Below are 17,127 nucleotides of genomic sequence, written 5' to 3'. Positions count from 1 at the left end.
GCGCGCATGCGCATTGAGCGGAGCGAGAATTCAAGTGCTCAAAATGCTCGTCAAACCAAGGGCTTTTTGGTGCGGTTTTCTTTGAGTTCACGTGAATCACGTGACCAAACATGCACGCGCATCAGCCTCCCTCCCTCCCTACTAATTGCATTTTTTCACGGCCGCACAGCACATCAAAGGGCTTCTCCCAGCGTGTGCTGTGCGGCTTTTCCTCCCCTAATTATTCATGGCTGGCCGGCCGTACTTTCAGTTTCCCGGCCGCTCATCTTCTCGCTTGTTTTTTTATTTTTTTTTATCATTCCATCAAGTCCCATCCTTACTTTCTCTACCTTCTCTTTTTGACACCCTGCTGCTCTGTTCTTTGTTTCCGCAGCGCAATCTTACTTTGTCCCTATTTTGATTTCCCTTCTTTTCCTTTTGCGGTGTCCTTTTGCTCCTCATTTTAGCCAGGTTTTCACTGTTGCTACATATCCGATTTAGCTTATTCTTTCCTCAATTACTCTCTCCTTCCTACATCTCCTTCCTCCTCCATACCGCATCTTTTACATTCTGACATCTTCCTACTCCTTCCTCGTTCTCTCTTTTGAGTCTCTTTACGTTTTCACTGTTGGCTTCTTTTCCATTTCACTCCCTCAGCCGTTCACTAGATCTCCCACCTAGAGCTTTCACCTCCTCGGCCGACGCCTGCTCCTCCCTTATTCCTCCTTCTCCTGCCCGCACCTCCTTCCCTGCTGCTCCGTTCCGATTACCTCTGTGTCCTCCACATCACCCGTTCTTTGACTCTAGCTTTCTCGTTACATGCCCATGTACATCTCGTTTCATTTTCCTCCACTTCTCCCAGGTCTTGTGCGGGCATCTTTTTTTTTATCATTCCATCAAGTCCCATCCTTACTTTCTCTACCTTCTCTTTTTGACACCCTGCTGCTCTGTTCTTTGTTTCCGCAGCGCAATCTTACTTTTGTCCCCATTTTGATTTCCCTTCTTTTCCTTTTGCGGTGTCCTTTTGCTCCTCATTCTAGCCAGGTTTCCACTGTTGCTACATATCCGGTTTAGCTTATTCTTTCCTCAATTACTCTCTCCTTCCTACATCTCCTTCCTCCTCCATACCGCATCTTTTACATTCTGACATCTTCCTACTCCTTCCTCGTTCTCTCCGAGTCTCTTTACGTCTTCACTGTTGGCTTCCATTCCATTTCACTCCCTCAGCCGTTCACTAGATCTCCCACCTAGAGCTTTCTCTTCCTCGGCTGACGCCTGCTCCTCCCTTACTCTCCCTTCTCCTGGTTAGGGATGCTTCGTCTTTTTTTGGGTAGGGTGGAGGTTGTCTATGCGATGCTGAACTGGGGCAGTTTTGTGTATCGATGTTCAGTCGCCCATCTTCCCCACACTTTTTCCTCTGCAGACGGAACGTGTCTGAGCACTTTTTAAAGGCAAGCATACATGCAGCCCCCCACATCCAAAGCTTTAGCATCTGCGCCGCCTTTTAGATTCAGCAAGCACAGATGGGTATGCTGCCTGTCGTGCAGATGCTACTTTCATTTCTACAGCTCTACATGCAATAGTGCAAACGTGCTGAAGGAAAAACGAAGAGAGGTCAAAATACAAATAATACGTTCCAATATTTGTTCACTTATCCGCCTCGCACATGCTTGGTGGAAGGCACAGAAAATTTTGAATTGAAATTTTGATTGTGTGTTGCAAAGCAGGTTGTTGGGCGACATTATGTTAATGCTAAAAGAACAAAGAAACCTTTGGCTCGTAAGAACCATTTCCACCTGATCACGATGGAATCACTGCTGACTGATGCCTTAGCCCTCCAGGAAGTAGAGGTGGACGAGCCAACATATTAACACGGCGAGCCGAGCCCAGGGTCTGGCTTGGCTCTTAAAGTCGTGCACGAGCCGAGCCCTTAGAAAGTTTGCCCTGTAAAGCATGCAGAAACTTTGACATTAATTAGCACGTCACGTTACAGCGCTGCACAGAGAAGTGCTTTCTAAAAGAGGCAGTTTTAAAACCTGAACTTAAACTGTTCCTGCCCACCCTCCCTCTGACGACAGTACTATTAGTGAACTAAGAGGCAAGCATTTGTCAAGTGAACCCTGTGTGTCGCTAGAATCTTATAGACCGAGCAAAATTATAGGTCTATTAAATCAAACACAATAGGTTTTGTACACCTGGTGTTCTGAACTTACACATTTGAAGGTGCTTTAATATGCAGTATAGACAAAAAACAGGATTGGTTAAAAAATAAAGTTTGCCTAGGATCACATAATTTGGTTATGCGGGGCACTCTAGATTAATCCAGGTTTTATACTTTCATTGTGTACAAATCAGCCACTAAATGTCTATTTGCCCCCAATTTTTACCTCAAATGTTAATACGTTTTTACCTCCGTGCATGAGGGGGACAGACAGAAGCCACATGCTAGCTCTGCTCCAGGTTTTAACAGGATCTCGAGCAGATCCAGAGCCAAGCTTTAGCCTTGAACCTGGCTCGAGTTTTCATTGACTGGCCCACCTCTACCAGGAAGTCCTCAGTATTGAATGCTTTCTGGTTAGTGTGGTATGGCTGTCAGGCCTCTTCAGCAGTTTGTAATGATTATTTTCTGTTCTACATGCTCTCTGGAAGCATTGTGGGGATACTTGCTAAGTTTTATAGAAAGTGGAAACTAAAAATCAGGGCGAAAGTGGTGCAGTCCTAGGCTAGGCACTATTATTAAAAAGGAAAGTGGGACTAGGTGAAAACCACCATTCTCCATTCAGTCGGACACTTCTGCTTCTCCTCAGATGCTACATGGTCCCTTTCCTAACCACTGCCACACAATTGTGTCCCATGTATTTTGAGAGCATTTGTTAGGCAAGCTCATTACAAATAAATCTCCAGGTATCTACAAAAAACTGTCAACTAGACTAGAATATGGCAATTGCTGGGATAGCAATGTTTTTCAGTTTTTATGGAATGGTAGCAGATCTTGGGTTTCTTACAGGAGATAAGGGCTCCAAAGGATTGCATTTGTGACTGTAAACCTTTTTATAGAGTGTAGTAAAGGTTGTTAGGATAGGTTTTAGAGTTAACATTTAGTACTTGAGTGTTTTAATTTTTTTTTTCGGTGCAGTGCTCCTGTCCAATGTTGCAATAGTTCAGTGCTAGTGTAAGCAGTGTTTAAGTGAGTTCTGGCGCTGAAAAAGAAACATTTAATTGACATTTCCTCTCAAATTCTGTATGCTGATATGGGGTTGGAAGAAGGATCGAGTCAAGAGTAACTGTAAGACTTTTTATGAAAGACAATGTGACTCATAATTGAGGAGCGGTACAGAAGGATTGAAAAGCGGATATCTATCTGGGTGATCCTATAGTTACTAACTGTTTTTATGACGTTGAAGCACAGCGATGTTTGAGATCATCCAAGCGTTGGTGCATTTCACTGTCTGTCAATTGGATGGTTTGATGTGATCTATGTCCTGGTAGGCAGGCCTACATGGACTTGAGTGCCGGCAACATAGATGTGGAACACAATAATTTACGGTTTTAACATATCTCCTGGGGCTGCATGCAGATTTTGAAACTACAGTCCTTCTTCTGGCAGCATGCAGTACTCCACATAAGCCTCGGCAATGGTGCCCTCACTCTATCTCTCTATCGCCCTCACTCTCTATCAATCTATCTATCTATCGCCCTCACTCTATCTATCGCCCTCACTCTGTCTATCTATCTATCTTCTCTATCTATCTAACGCTCCACCACAGCATCACTCAGGGGCACCACAGCATCACTCAGCACCACCACAGCATCACTCAGCACTACCACAGCATCACTGGTTCAAATATGTTCTCTCAATGTTTGAAGCTTTATTGCAAATGTCACAAAAAAAGTTAATATTTCACTTCTGTTCTTGGATTTTAGTCACTGAACATAATCTTCACAACAGTTATTTACAAAAGTTTAAGCTATTGCCATTAAAAATTACAATCACTTTTATTTAAGTATTAATTATTTAAAAAAATTAAAAGCCAATGTTAATTGTAATATCAATAAATCTAAGTAAAGGCAATACAAAACATGTGACATTACAAATACTAAAAGTGTCACATATGCTAAAGTTAAAAGTATTGGCATTGTAAATCACAAAACATAAATATAAAATGTCATTTACAAAACCAATAGCTCCAACTTTCCTACTGCGAGACCTATTGGCAACGCCAGTGCTTGTTGAAGGAGGTCCCATTTTAAGCTGTAAATGTATTCTAAATATTAAACACTGTTCCGGAAAGCGCAATCACTACTGTACCATTTACCACAATACCACTGCAGAGGGACGAACTGTACTCTATATTAGATCAGTGGACTTTGGGTGAGTACATAGTAAGGGCTCTCATTGCCATTACTAACACTTAACAGAGCCGGTGCCTGCCTCGAAAGAAAGCGCCAAATCCCAATAAGATATAATATAGCTTCAGACGTAATCCTCACCAACCTGGATGCAGTGTTTATTAAGTTTTCATAGAAAAATAAGAAGGCCTACAAGGTATATATGTATATGCAATTGCGCAGAGTATAATATGCAATTTATTATCATTGTTAATGGTCGGGAGGGTCCACAACTAAGATCTGGGCATCTGCATATATGACTTAAATCATGGCTATTTTTCTTGTATTGGGTAAATATTTATACAGTATGATATAACCATATTAAAGAGACCTCCTAGTAGGAGTTATTTCCCTGAACCATGTAATTGTTACATGCAATATGAGATGAAAGGGTCAGTGAGTTTTTTCATTTTAATTTTGCTGTACTGTTGTAATGTATTTTGTATATCAGTTGCTCTACACAACGCGTTATGGACCATATTTATTTCTGCACCAATGACAGATTATTTATACATATTATATATATATATATACATATACATCTACATACACACACACATATATACACACACCCAGAGTGTGTAAGAGAAATTTGGATTTGGTGTAGTTTGTTAGCCCAAGAGAATATAAATATAATTAATCCGAAAAATGTAAGTAAATGGCACCTGCTCCAAGCGAACTAAATTATATATTTTCAAGCTCTCATAAAAAGATTTCCCTTTTCCAGGCAGGAGCCAAATAAGACTTTGAAAGACACATACACAAATGTTTGCTCGACAGGGGCATATAGTTACACCCCCCCCCACACACACAAACACGCCATGAAGTACATAGTGAGGCACTGACACCCTATCAGTTAAGGGATTAAATGCTTTCTCCAGGAGGTCTTGTGGGACGCAGTTCCTCGGTCTAATGCTGGATAGAGAATCCCCTTATGACGACCACTACCAGACTACAACGGAGAACACCTGTGAGCAAGGCACCTGTGAACCGCGAGGTTGCGTCATTTACAGAACAAACAGGATGATGAAACTGGCACTTATTGCAGAGGTACAGAACCTCAGACGAGCCCACCGTGACACAGATTCTCCAAGCACATATTACTCCAAGAATGCCGGATGGTCAGTCAACGGACATCAACTGCACCACCCACAGCTACTGCCCTTATAACCACGATGCCCCTTCTGCACGACACCCACTCTGTTATGGGCAGGAAATGGAGGCTTGAAAGTGCAAATCTAAATAGGTGGGGCTAGCATGCCCAAGTCAGAGACTCGGGATACCAGTAAAAACCTCTGCCATCCAGATCCTCACACAAGAGAGAAATGAACTCCTGTGGGTGCATCCCTCATTCTATATTCAGCCTATCCTTAGCAGCACTGTCCCGAATGAGGACCCATAGCGATTCACCAGATTCTCAATGGGAACAAGTGATTCTGTCCAGATTGTGAATCCTCATGGATTGACTCACATTTTCTAGACACTGGCATATGCACCAATAAGAGTGGAGTCTGTGAGCTGCGGTAGCGGGGGAAACCATCTAGAATCTTATTGCTACTCCATGATTTTCATCATTATCTGGGCTTTACATAGATTTCTCGGGGGGAAAAACATGACACACCACACCTAGTTACCCAGACTTCGCTGACCCCTTTTAACCAAGTTGAAAGAGGTCATCTCGCTCCCACTGCTTGAAGACCCTTCCACTTACAATCTTGCCCAGCATTCAAAAAGTCCAGGTTTCCGCTGCTCTGCGTCATCTCATGTCTGAGCTACAGGTGCAGAGATGACCAAGTGACCAGGACCACTAATGGGAATCAGGAGGAGAAAGTCAGAGTAACACTTGCCCAACACTCCACTGGAGCCCCAAAGGTCCCATCATTCCTTGGATAGTGGCCTGTTCCACTGGCAGTGAAAAGACATTCATTGTCATTCCCAAAAAGAGGCGGTAGGGCGGAGCCTCGCTCCACGGAATGTGCCCACTCAGCAAGTCCTTACTACACACAACTGGTCTGGAACTGGCACAGAACATTCTCATCTCAAGCACACATGATCACTCACTGACCAATAAATATATAATAAATCAGACTCTTGGTACAACATGAATCATATCTGGCACATTCCATAACATTTGAAACAGACCATTGCTTTTTAATAAATAAAAAAACTAAAAACTTTATTGTTCAGGTAGCGGACTCTTAGTGGAATATCTCGCCACTATAAAATATCCACTGAGCACACACAACGCACATTGGCCACTGGCTACTCTTTTCATTAGGTAACCTGTGCCATTCAAGAGATCATTGGCTTCCTTGGTTCCTCCTCATGTCACATTAGAACCTGCAGAATATTTGTGCCGTCACTCAGACGAAAATTGGGTCGCTTTGAAAGCACTCCCTTCCATGACAGCTATTCCCTCTGTCATAAAGCACTCATTTGAATGTTCATAGAGTAAAAAATATTAAGCCACGCCTGGAACTGGGATTGCAAGCAACTATTCCAGAGACAGGACTAAACAAGTGCTGCAATATGTTTTTTCTAGAGCAGAAGTTAAATCCCTGTGCTCATTCCTAGAGTTGGGGCATCTGGAGTATTGTATGCAGGTCTGAAGCAACATCTCAAGAAGATTATAGAAAGGCTGGAAACAGGGTCTTAACAGCCACTGAATTGGCAAAAGGTTCAATTCACAAGACAGCTGGTTCAAAAATCGAAATAATGTTCCCTGGAGGCGAGAAAGAACAGGGGACTATGGTGAAAATATTTATATTCTCAAATGGAGCAACCACAGAATAGACAGCAGAATTGTTTTCACAGACAAGTATACATATAACTAGAAAACACAAAGAAATTAGGGAAAAGGGCAGATGGCAAACAGAGTTGGCACATCAGAAGTTGTGGCATCTAAGAATCCAAAGTGCATGCAAGGACCATCCTCCCAGCTGACGTGGTGGAGAAGAAAACACAAGGCCTGATACAGGCACAACGGAACAATACCACTGACAAAGCACAAGTAGAGCAAGGAGCCATTAGGGGCGGTAACGGTTTAGCAAACAGTGCTGATTTCCCTTTAAACCAAGCCCTGTAAATAATTGATTGTTCAGAATCCTAATTATAAGCCTCGATATATTGATTGAGCTGTGGAATTTTGCATGAATAAAGTCCCCAGTGAGACACAAACTGCGTATGCAGGCCTGTCAGCACTGCATGCGTAATGAAGAGGTTAAAGGTTGCAGCAAGAGGCAGACCCACACTTCCTGACCGGTTTTACCAATCAGCTCCCAAGGCAACACAATTTACACAAGGTTAACAGGTAATCCACCTCAGCACATACTTCAATCTCTAGGACGTTTATTGTGGCCAAACATAAATCACATCTTAGGTGTAGGGAATGCAATTATCTCGATAAAGTTCGCACTGGGGCCAATACAGGTATTAATTGGAAGTTTCAGACCACAAAAAAGACAGAATTGTATGTGGGATAGATTGCCTAGTGGCCATGAAGAATGGCTTCATTAGTTTGGCCAGCGGTCTTCAGCACCCTTGACCAATGTGATCTGTGCCCACAGTCTGCCGAAGTCGGCGGCCATTTCTCTAAACAGGCAAAACAGATGGTCAGTTGGCTGGGAAATGTTACCCAATCACAGTCTGGCTATTCAGAAGAACGGGGCTCTGCATGGCATCAGGGTGTACTGGTTACGGAGTCTGCAGCATCGAAATGGGACAGGCAAGGGTTAAAAGACACCAGAAGAGATGTACCCCTTTGAAGTAGTGTGGCTCACTGGTTAGAGGCGGCAGACCCGAGAGCAGAGGACGGACCAGGGTTCGATTCCCGGCGCGGCAGGTTTCTGGACCAGGGTCAGCGGACTCGATAACTCTCTCGCCTCGGTGCCCACTCTGATCAGCGATCAGACTCGGCAACTCCGGGCATTAGCTTGCCTCATCTTCACTAACGGCCCCACCAGACCGCCGGGGATGCCTGGTCTCACCCTGGAGATACCCATTAAGGGACCATCTCTCAGGGAAGCCAGGAAGGGTTTTGCAGCGGTCGAAGCGCCTTGGGACCCTCCGGGTAAGTAGTGCGCTATATAAATGCCTATACATACATATTGGTTGAGGGCTTTGTGGACAAATTGAGATGAGAGAATATGGCAAAGCAAAAGGAGAGATTTGCCCCATTCTACCTGCACCGGCCAGACAGCGGTGTACACAACTTTTACCCCATACATAAGGCAGTAGATTAGAATTGTTGCACACATACTTTTGACAAGGTGATGTTCAGGCATTTTTAGCAATAATTTATAGATAACCTACATCCTGCATTTTTTAGATGTTGTCTGCAACAGTGCATTGGCTCTTGCTGGCGATAAATATTGCATACAACAAGGTGTTTGCAGCCGCCCATTGCTTAACATTTGTTGGCTGCATTGTAACTCTTTTTTAGATGCCTGCTAATTGGCCAGCACGTGCTGGTTTCACTTTCTCTTCTTTCAGCTGAAGCGTGGACCAAGTACTGATTGCTTCAGCTTGATTGCTGTCCTTCCGCTGATCATGCTGCAATGGAGGTACCACTGTTGCCTCATTGAACCGCTTGACATTTGTAGCTATGTTTTACTCTGCCGGACAATTCAAAAATCCCTTTTCACATTTGACATGGATGTTTATTGTGACACTAGACGTTATCTGCTTTTATTTTGCTACAACTGATGTTACCCACTTCTAAATGTATTTTCACTAAGATATTGACATGGGCCCAATTGCTTTCTTTATGCGACAGGATTTTTTTGCCAAATATCATTTTTTCCCGTTTATTGTGCACATAGAGATTAACCTAATTTACTCAGAATCACAGGGTGTTGAGTAGAGACCTAACAAGCACTGGCAAAGCCAATTGGTGTCGCCTTTAAGACAACTGTCTCTGCCAGAGTCTTTTGTGCCTACTGCACAGCATTGCACTGCCGATTTTGGCAATGATTTACAGCCATAATGTAATGCAGAGTGACTGCTGTGCAACAATGGCTAAAAATATATATACATTTTTAAAGGACTATAATGCATACAGCGCCATTGCACTTTAGAAGGAAAAAAAATCACATTAGTCCTGGCTGCGTCATAGCGCTTGTTTTAGCCACACTCCAAAGCAACTTGCTACTGTACAGCATGGCTACAAAGCATTTCCAAGCCAACAGCTCTCATAGGCGAGCCCTATTGGCTTTGCCAATGCTTGTTCTGTTTCTACTAATTATGTGACAACCTGGCTAATTTTAAGGTGTTGATCTTTGGTAAGTTTAGAGATAAATCCGCTCAGCTTAAGTATTTAAAAAGTGAACTGTACCATATTTAATCATTTAAACTTTCAGTAACAAGGCACTGCTTCAAAATAAAACATGCGTGGACATTAACCGCTTCGCTGCGGCCGAAATTCCCCTGTGGTGCTGAAAAAATTGACACGTGCACGGTTTGGACGGCCCCCGGCTGTCCTCTGCACACGCCCTCTGTGACGTCAGACGGCGTGATTTCGGAAGCGAGTGGCTTTCTTTCAAGACTGGCTCGTCTATTCTGGGACCGGTCAGAAGCTCCTCATTATTAAGTGAGGCATTCGACTTCGACTTTTGACGTTTGTTTGATTCAGCATTGGAATTATAACTTTTAATTCATCATACTACACATGTACACCAAGACTCGTACGTTTGTTCATTGAACAAAATGGTCTGACCACTGACATCTTAACCCCTTCGGTGCTCATGACGAGCTCAGCTAGTCATGAGGTACACTGCTCATGTGCTCATGACGAGCGGAGCTCGTCATGACCACACCCATTCACATTATGGCCCAGCACAGGGGAAGGATTCCGAGCGCAGCCAAGGTGTTAACCATAATTGCTGGATACTTGAGCGTCACACGACAGACAGTGGCTTCCGGTATTGTACGGACGCTGTATACTACATTGGTTTTTGACTGGACCATGGGATATTTTCTCTCAATTTAGAGCCTGGGCAATTCATATCAACATCTCGAGATTATGTCAAAGCGACTGCACGCACCAGATTCTGATGTGTTGCTCTTAGCCTTGAAAAAGTCGTCAAAAGACGAAACACGTGTCGGCTGTCTTTGTTTCAGTTCTTCGGGTCAACACTGAAGAAGATTTGAGAATAAACCGATTTTGGCTTTTCAGTCAACTGGATCTGTCTTAGTTTTGTTTACATAACTGCTGACTCACTGGAGTCAATTTTGCAACTGCATAGGGTTGTGCTCTTTCAAAGAAATTGTTGTATTTTGTTTGTATGTGGGCATCTTACATACATAGTAACATTGTGGGTGGCACAGTGTCTGACATAGAGCACGCTGGAGAATATCATCTTTACTTCCGGGCCGTCCAACGCACGGAAGCAGTTAAGAGAATATAAATCTCTGCTAGTTTTGTCAAACCAAGTAAACAAATCAAGAAAAAACTAGAGAATGAGGACTTTTTACACAGAAAAGCTACCTCTAGAAGATTCACCCCCAAGAGCTCAGAATGTCGCCATGTTTGTACATCCGCAACACTCGAGTTCTTAAGTGTTGTCTATAACCGTAATCTTGTGTTTATCAAGAACCCTAGAGAAAGTGACCACCGCAGGATGTGGCACACCAGAATATATCCAACACATTGCTGTCCTAACTGTTCAGATAACTTCCTCCCTCTTAACTGGAACAGCTTAACTGCAGACAATCCAACCACAAAATGACTGACCCCGCACACTTAAACAGCCGTCCACTCTGCAGTCACATCCTGCATGGTCCGAGTGTAAAGGAACCAATGAGATCTCAGCCCCTCTGGTTCCACAACTCAAAGTTTTTCTCAGTCCTGGTACTTTTATTTATGCGCTTCCATCACATGCAGGCAATTGACATGTTCCTTCAAGGTAACTCGCTTTTACGGGTTGGAGTGTAATTATGCGTATAAGGAAAACAAAAGATAAAGCAATTTCAGAGGACTTCAGTGTCCTCTTGTCTCCCAGACCTTGATGCTGGTCTGCTCTGTGAAACCCAGAGGTGTGTGTTGCTCCTAGCCCAGCAACCACCACCGAGCTTTGACCAACATCCTGGGAGCAACTTGCGCTCCCCGGCAGACTGGGAGCCTGTGCCTGCTCTCTCCAGCCCCAGCAACGCAGGAGAGCTTCACTGCGCATGAGGGTTTGACCGGCCGGAGAAGGCAGCCAAAGCCTCATGCCCAGTGAAAGGAGTGCCCATTACCTTCACCACTAGCAATGCCATCCCCTGGGCACGCCCCCAAGACTCATCGGAGTCCTGGGGGAGGGTCCAGGGGATTGAAATAAAACCGGTTTAAAACCCGTTTTATTATCGTTTTATTTGCTGGTAGTGGCGGGGGTAGGGCTCCTCTGCTCGAATGGAGCGGCCACCGCTGTCCGTAAAATTGGGGGGGGGGGGTGCTTCTGATTTTACGACAATCAGGCTGACATATAATGTTTAAATACATTATAGGACAGGAAGGGTGCACGAGAGGCCCTAAGGGGCACTGGAAAAGGAGAAGAAAGCAGATTGGTAGGAGTACTAAGAGAGAAAACCATATTTTGTAAAGTAACCAATATTTTTGAGGACAATCAAAACAGAGAGTGAGAGCGTGTGTGTTTTTGCATGTGTGTTGTTAAAATTCCTGCTGAAATACAACTGATTCCTCACAATGCCCGACTGAAAGCACCTGTACCCAACTACTCATCAGAAAATACATTTATTGGTGGGGAGTGGGGGGGGGGGGGGGTTGGGGGGGGTTTCCCGTTCCCCCAAGCCACGCCCCTGTACACATTAACTACCTCTACAAGAGGTTTCGGAGGCGGATCTCGCAGTAAACTGTCCCCCTCCTCTGAACTGTACCTCTTCAGAGACAGGGCCTCCCGACATGGACACAATGTTCAGCACATAGTCTATTGACGAAGAGGACATTACGACACCGATGATGTTTTGTGAGCGAATGATCAATGGTGTATTGACCACTGCACTCTGCTAAAAACGAAGCATTGGCTGCTTCTCGACCTTCTCTTAGAAGCACGTGCGACATCGAGTGTCACCACACATCATTACCAAATACAAGACATTTAAAATACTAAATGCACGGACACGCGGTCAGTATGACCAAGGATAATATAACGTGTTTTTATAAAGTGTAGCTTCAGCTAGAAGGTCACCTTGGTGCAGAATTACCGCCGTTTATTAAACAGGTTTTCAAATCGATGGTAATCGATTTGAATCTACCTCAGAAGGATGAAAAGCTGAAAGGCTGGGTTTTCAGCCTATGACCACAAGGTCAATTAGAGAACCCTGCAGTGAGTTCGCCGATCCACCAGACGCAGCACTTCGAAGTCTCAGATCCTATTGAGGCGCTGGGGCGCCGCCCCCTTTGTTTGCCCAGTCCCACCCCATCAGGTCTGAGAGACTTTGCGCCCGATCTATGTTGGTGATAACGCCCCCGACAAACCCACCCCGCCCGCCAAGCAAACAATTCATCAGCAGGGAAGGATGTGGTTAGAGAGACCTGCGCTGAACAGACAGGAGGGTGGAAACCAAACCCCTCGTGTTTCAGGGGGAAAACCACAATGTACATTTTTTTTCTCAAAAGACCAACATTTTTCAAATTGATTGAGGGGTCTCCATCTAAATCGGTCAAGCCTTAAATTAAAGATGCGAAGCCTACTCCACGAGCCAAGGTGAAACCCTCTGTGGAACTTAAGAACCTCCACCGAAAAACCCAAGCCCAGCCCTGTGTAAACGAGCCGCTTACTAGCATCATACTTCAAAGGCACACACGTGTAGGCCGGAAGGGGCGTGCTTCGGTTGACTGGGCCGGCGCACAGGTCGCTAAGCAGTGAGTCCCTGTATGCGAGAGGAGTGGCAACACGGAGAGAACCTGCTAAAACAAATGCTGCCATGCACGAGTGGCAGGCGAAGAGCTACGCAGGAAGAAGAGTTACAAACATAAAAAAAATGAGGTTGCATAATTTACAGCTGAAGATTTGCGGGTGCTTGCACTCCCAATGTGTATTGTACTCGAGTGATGCAGTCTTTATGTTTTTTACAATCTCAACACCCACCTGATAACCAAGTGCATGCATGTTAAATACATTTGAAAATATATCAGCTGCATTTTTTCCAAACCATAAAATGAACATGGATAATAGAGATGAAACGACCAAAAAACAAACATGGATAAATGTAGCTAAAACTGCGTAAAAACATTCCATAAAATAAGGAGCCCCAGTTATAAAGCGTGGCCTATACCTCTGCACTTCACCAGAAACCGCATTAACCCATCGAGCTATCTCACCTTAAATTGATAAACACAGGACACTTACTCTAAACTATCATATGAACTATCTTTGTGCAAGAAGGAAGAGGAATGCAGCTTGAAAAGCAGGTTCAATGTGTATAGGAGCAGGTCAGCCACACTACAATGGTGAATGAAATGGATGCTGAGGGCATGTCTCGGGATGTCACGAGAGACGATGGCTGTCCATCCCACAGCGGGGCACAGACGCGAGCAGCACTGCCAAGGAAGGACCATATCAATGACCATCACAGATCTACGCAGACTACAACACCTGAAGTCATTCGTAGCTGTCATGAAGGGACATCTAGGTGAACTCAGGAAAACACAATGAAGTGATGATGGTCCTTATGCCAAAAAGGTGTCCAGTTAAAGGGATCCCAAGTGCAGAACACGTGGAAGCAGTAGTTCGTGCTTAGGTGAAAACAAAGGATTGTGCCCTGAAAACCTGACAGAGGTGTGTATATATATATATATATATATATATATATATATATATATATATATATATATATATATATATATATATATATAAGCAAAGTCCGCCAATCCCTCAGCCTTCTTAGTGGCGGCGGGCTCAAGTGAGGAGGAGGGGATATATATATATATATATATATATATATATATATCCCCTCCTCCTCACTTGAGCCTCACTATATATATATATATATATATATATATATATATATATATATATATATATATATATATATATATATCCCCTCCTCCTCACTTGAGCCTCACTATATATATATATATATATATATATATATATATATATATATACCCTCTTCACCCCCCCCCCCACCCCCGACCTCAGCCTTCTATATTTCTAAGATTGATACAAGAGAAAGCCTCGGAGTAGGGTTTTAACAACAACCACGGCTGAACTTCAGCCTTTGATGTGTACTCTATACACATTATACTGTATATTACTTATATATCAAACTCCATTTCCAACAAGTTTCAAGAGGCAACCTTATTTTAGTTTTAAATTATAGTGAAGGATTGGTTCTAACTGTTCAGCTTTTGCAGAATGTGGGCCCTAGAAGGGAGAAATACCTTAATCTGGAAGATGCCCGTGGTGGTTTTGATGAAGTTGGGAATTGCTGATCAGTTGACCCTGGGTTGCTGGATTTTGAGTGGCTGGATATAGTAATGGAGACTAAAATGTTCTGGCACAGTTGACAAAATTACGTAGAAAGATAGGCAAATAATGAAGCATATTATGCCACAATGGGTGCCAGTATATGCTGTTATTTTGTCATTTTAACCAGCTATTAATACAGTCTGGGCAAAATTGAATCAGGCGAGTCCCAGTTCAACAGTCACCAGTTAACCTTTGAAGAGAAAGGGTCTGCAACAGCACGGAATGACAGTTGCTTTGTGCTTTTGACATGGAAACAACATTTTGGATTGCATTTACAAATCATGCAGCTGTTGGTGGCTTTTGCAGGAAATGTAGCAAATCTAGAATTCTGTGTAAAATGCCACAGAAGTGAAATCCAACGAATACAGGGTCCCTGCATATAGTGCGCAAAAGGCAACCTGGGGATGTGTCATGAGTAGCTTTGAATACTAGATACGTTTATAGAGGGCACGGCTCATAGTGGACCATCAGCCAGATTGGTGAATTTATTACTAAGTTAAGGGCGTTCCTAAGGGGTCTAATCTATCTTAAAAACACATTTTAAATCTTTAGCAACAGGATTAAAGGAACTTTAGGGAAGGACAACTAAAACATTGTTGAAATAATTCAGCCTGACTGCCCGTTAGTTGGCCCAGTAAAACGGGAGATGAGGACAATTTTAAGGACATTTAGAATGTAATTCTTTTTTGCAGTGGTGGTGACGAAAAATGTCACATTCATGCAGGGGTAAAAAAAAAACTGTTGCATTTTTTTTTTGCATAAGCTTTAGAAGTCAGAGTGTCACGAGGGATGTAGCCAGAGGAGTAGATTTAGTAGTAGGAGATAAGGCAAAATATAGAACCCATCTCAGGGTTACAGCAGTCAGCACGCCACCCACTGACACATGAAAGTAAGACAGACACATGCGACTGCGAAGAGATGTGAAAGATGGGGAAGGAGAAGATGTAGGTGTCACCTGCATATACGTAGTAAGAGACCATAAAAGAGATCATGTCATCAACGGAAGTGGTATAGATAGAAAAAAAGGGCCAGGCCGGGAAAGAGCATTTGGGGACGCCAACAGTGGCGAGGCTGGTCATCTACTGGACTGTCAGGCAACAGCGGCCAGAGGTCACAAATTTAAGATGAAAAAGAGTTAAAGGCAGAGCCTGCCATGCCAAGGGTCTTTAAGTTGCCAAATAAAGTAGGGTGGTCAATCAAATCAAATTGGGGAGAGGAGTTGGCCTAACGGCTAGGGCAGTCAACTTCGAATCTGGGGAACCAGGTTCAAGTCTCGGCAAGGACGCTGAGCATCCTGTGATTCTGGGCAAATCACTTAATCTCCCAGTGCCTAACAAAAATGAATGAGTCCTCATGTAACGCAACTGGTGCTATGGAAAGCGCTCTGATACGCGCTATATAAAACTTCATACTCATGCAGCATCACTTTTTCGGAAACTTCGAAAAATGTACTTACATCTGAAGCATGATTTTATGTAAAAAGATGCCATCCACCAGATCCATGTACAGCCCCAGTTTATCTTCATTTTCGGTCCCGCATGGGCCAAATGTTTTCACCTATTGGGAAAAGAAGAAATAAATATATTATATGAATTGAAAGTAGCTCATTAGATGTGCTCCAAAGGCTAGTCACCAGCTAATAAACACTCTCTTCTAAAATCGACGTGGCAGCTTTGAAAATAATAAATCGGAAATTCATATTTACAAAAAGCTTATTGAATTTGGAGGCTTTTGTGCCTTCTAGAGCTAGACAATGCATGCACCTGGCGGCTGCTACTTCCTGTTTTTCAGACGTGAACTGCTTTTCGTTTCCTACAAATGTAATGTTTTACTGAAAGCTCCCACGATCTTTATGAAGGCTTTCTTGAAAAAGTAGAATCTTGCCTCTATTGTTCCCCTCTCGTACGCAAAGCAGTTCCTTTTGTAACCGGACCGGTATCAGGTGTCTGAAACATGCTATTGCAGAACACACCCAAATACTCCCGGCAAGCACGTCAGAGGATGTGAATGACAAATAACGAACATGACATCAGCCAACTAATCCACATTTTCGTGCTTGAAAAAGACCAGACCCCTACCATTTTTACACCTTCTTCGCAGCTTATCAAACAGTTTCCAACTCTAAGAAATACACAATGCAGTGTGGCTGGAATATGGTTACTTCTACTTAGATTGTTCGGCACAAATTTACAACTAGTGTCGCGCCTCAGGACTTCTGTTACCATGTCCGAATTTGTTGCAGGCCAGAGCAAGCACTCTCTGTTGAGCAAGAGTGGTTGAAGGGTGGCCT

General features: G+C 43.5%; 1 protein-coding gene across 3 annotated transcripts in view; it reads right to left on the bottom strand.

Annotated features, from left to right (window-relative positions):
• CCDC88C (coiled-coil and HOOK domain protein 88C) overlaps positions 1-17,127 on the bottom strand; it is a 584,514-nt gene that overhangs the window by 515,796 nt on the left and 51,591 nt on the right. For all 3 annotated transcript variants that reach the window (XM_086937646.1, XM_086937645.1, XM_086937647.1), the window contains exon 2: positions 16,294-16,394. In XM_086937646.1, coding sequence (XP_086793772.1) covers positions 16,294-16,394 — 101 coding nt within the window. The remainder of the gene's footprint in view (positions 1-16,293; positions 16,395-17,127) is intronic.

Source organism: Lissotriton vulgaris, chromosome 9 (genome assembly GCF_964263255.1).
Source record: "Lissotriton vulgaris chromosome 9, aLisVul1.2, whole genome shotgun sequence".
NCBI lineage: Eukaryota > Metazoa > Chordata > Amphibia > Caudata > Salamandridae > Lissotriton > Lissotriton vulgaris.
The sequence above is the reverse complement of the archived record's forward strand: the minus strand, read 5'-3'. Positions and strand labels throughout refer to the sequence as shown.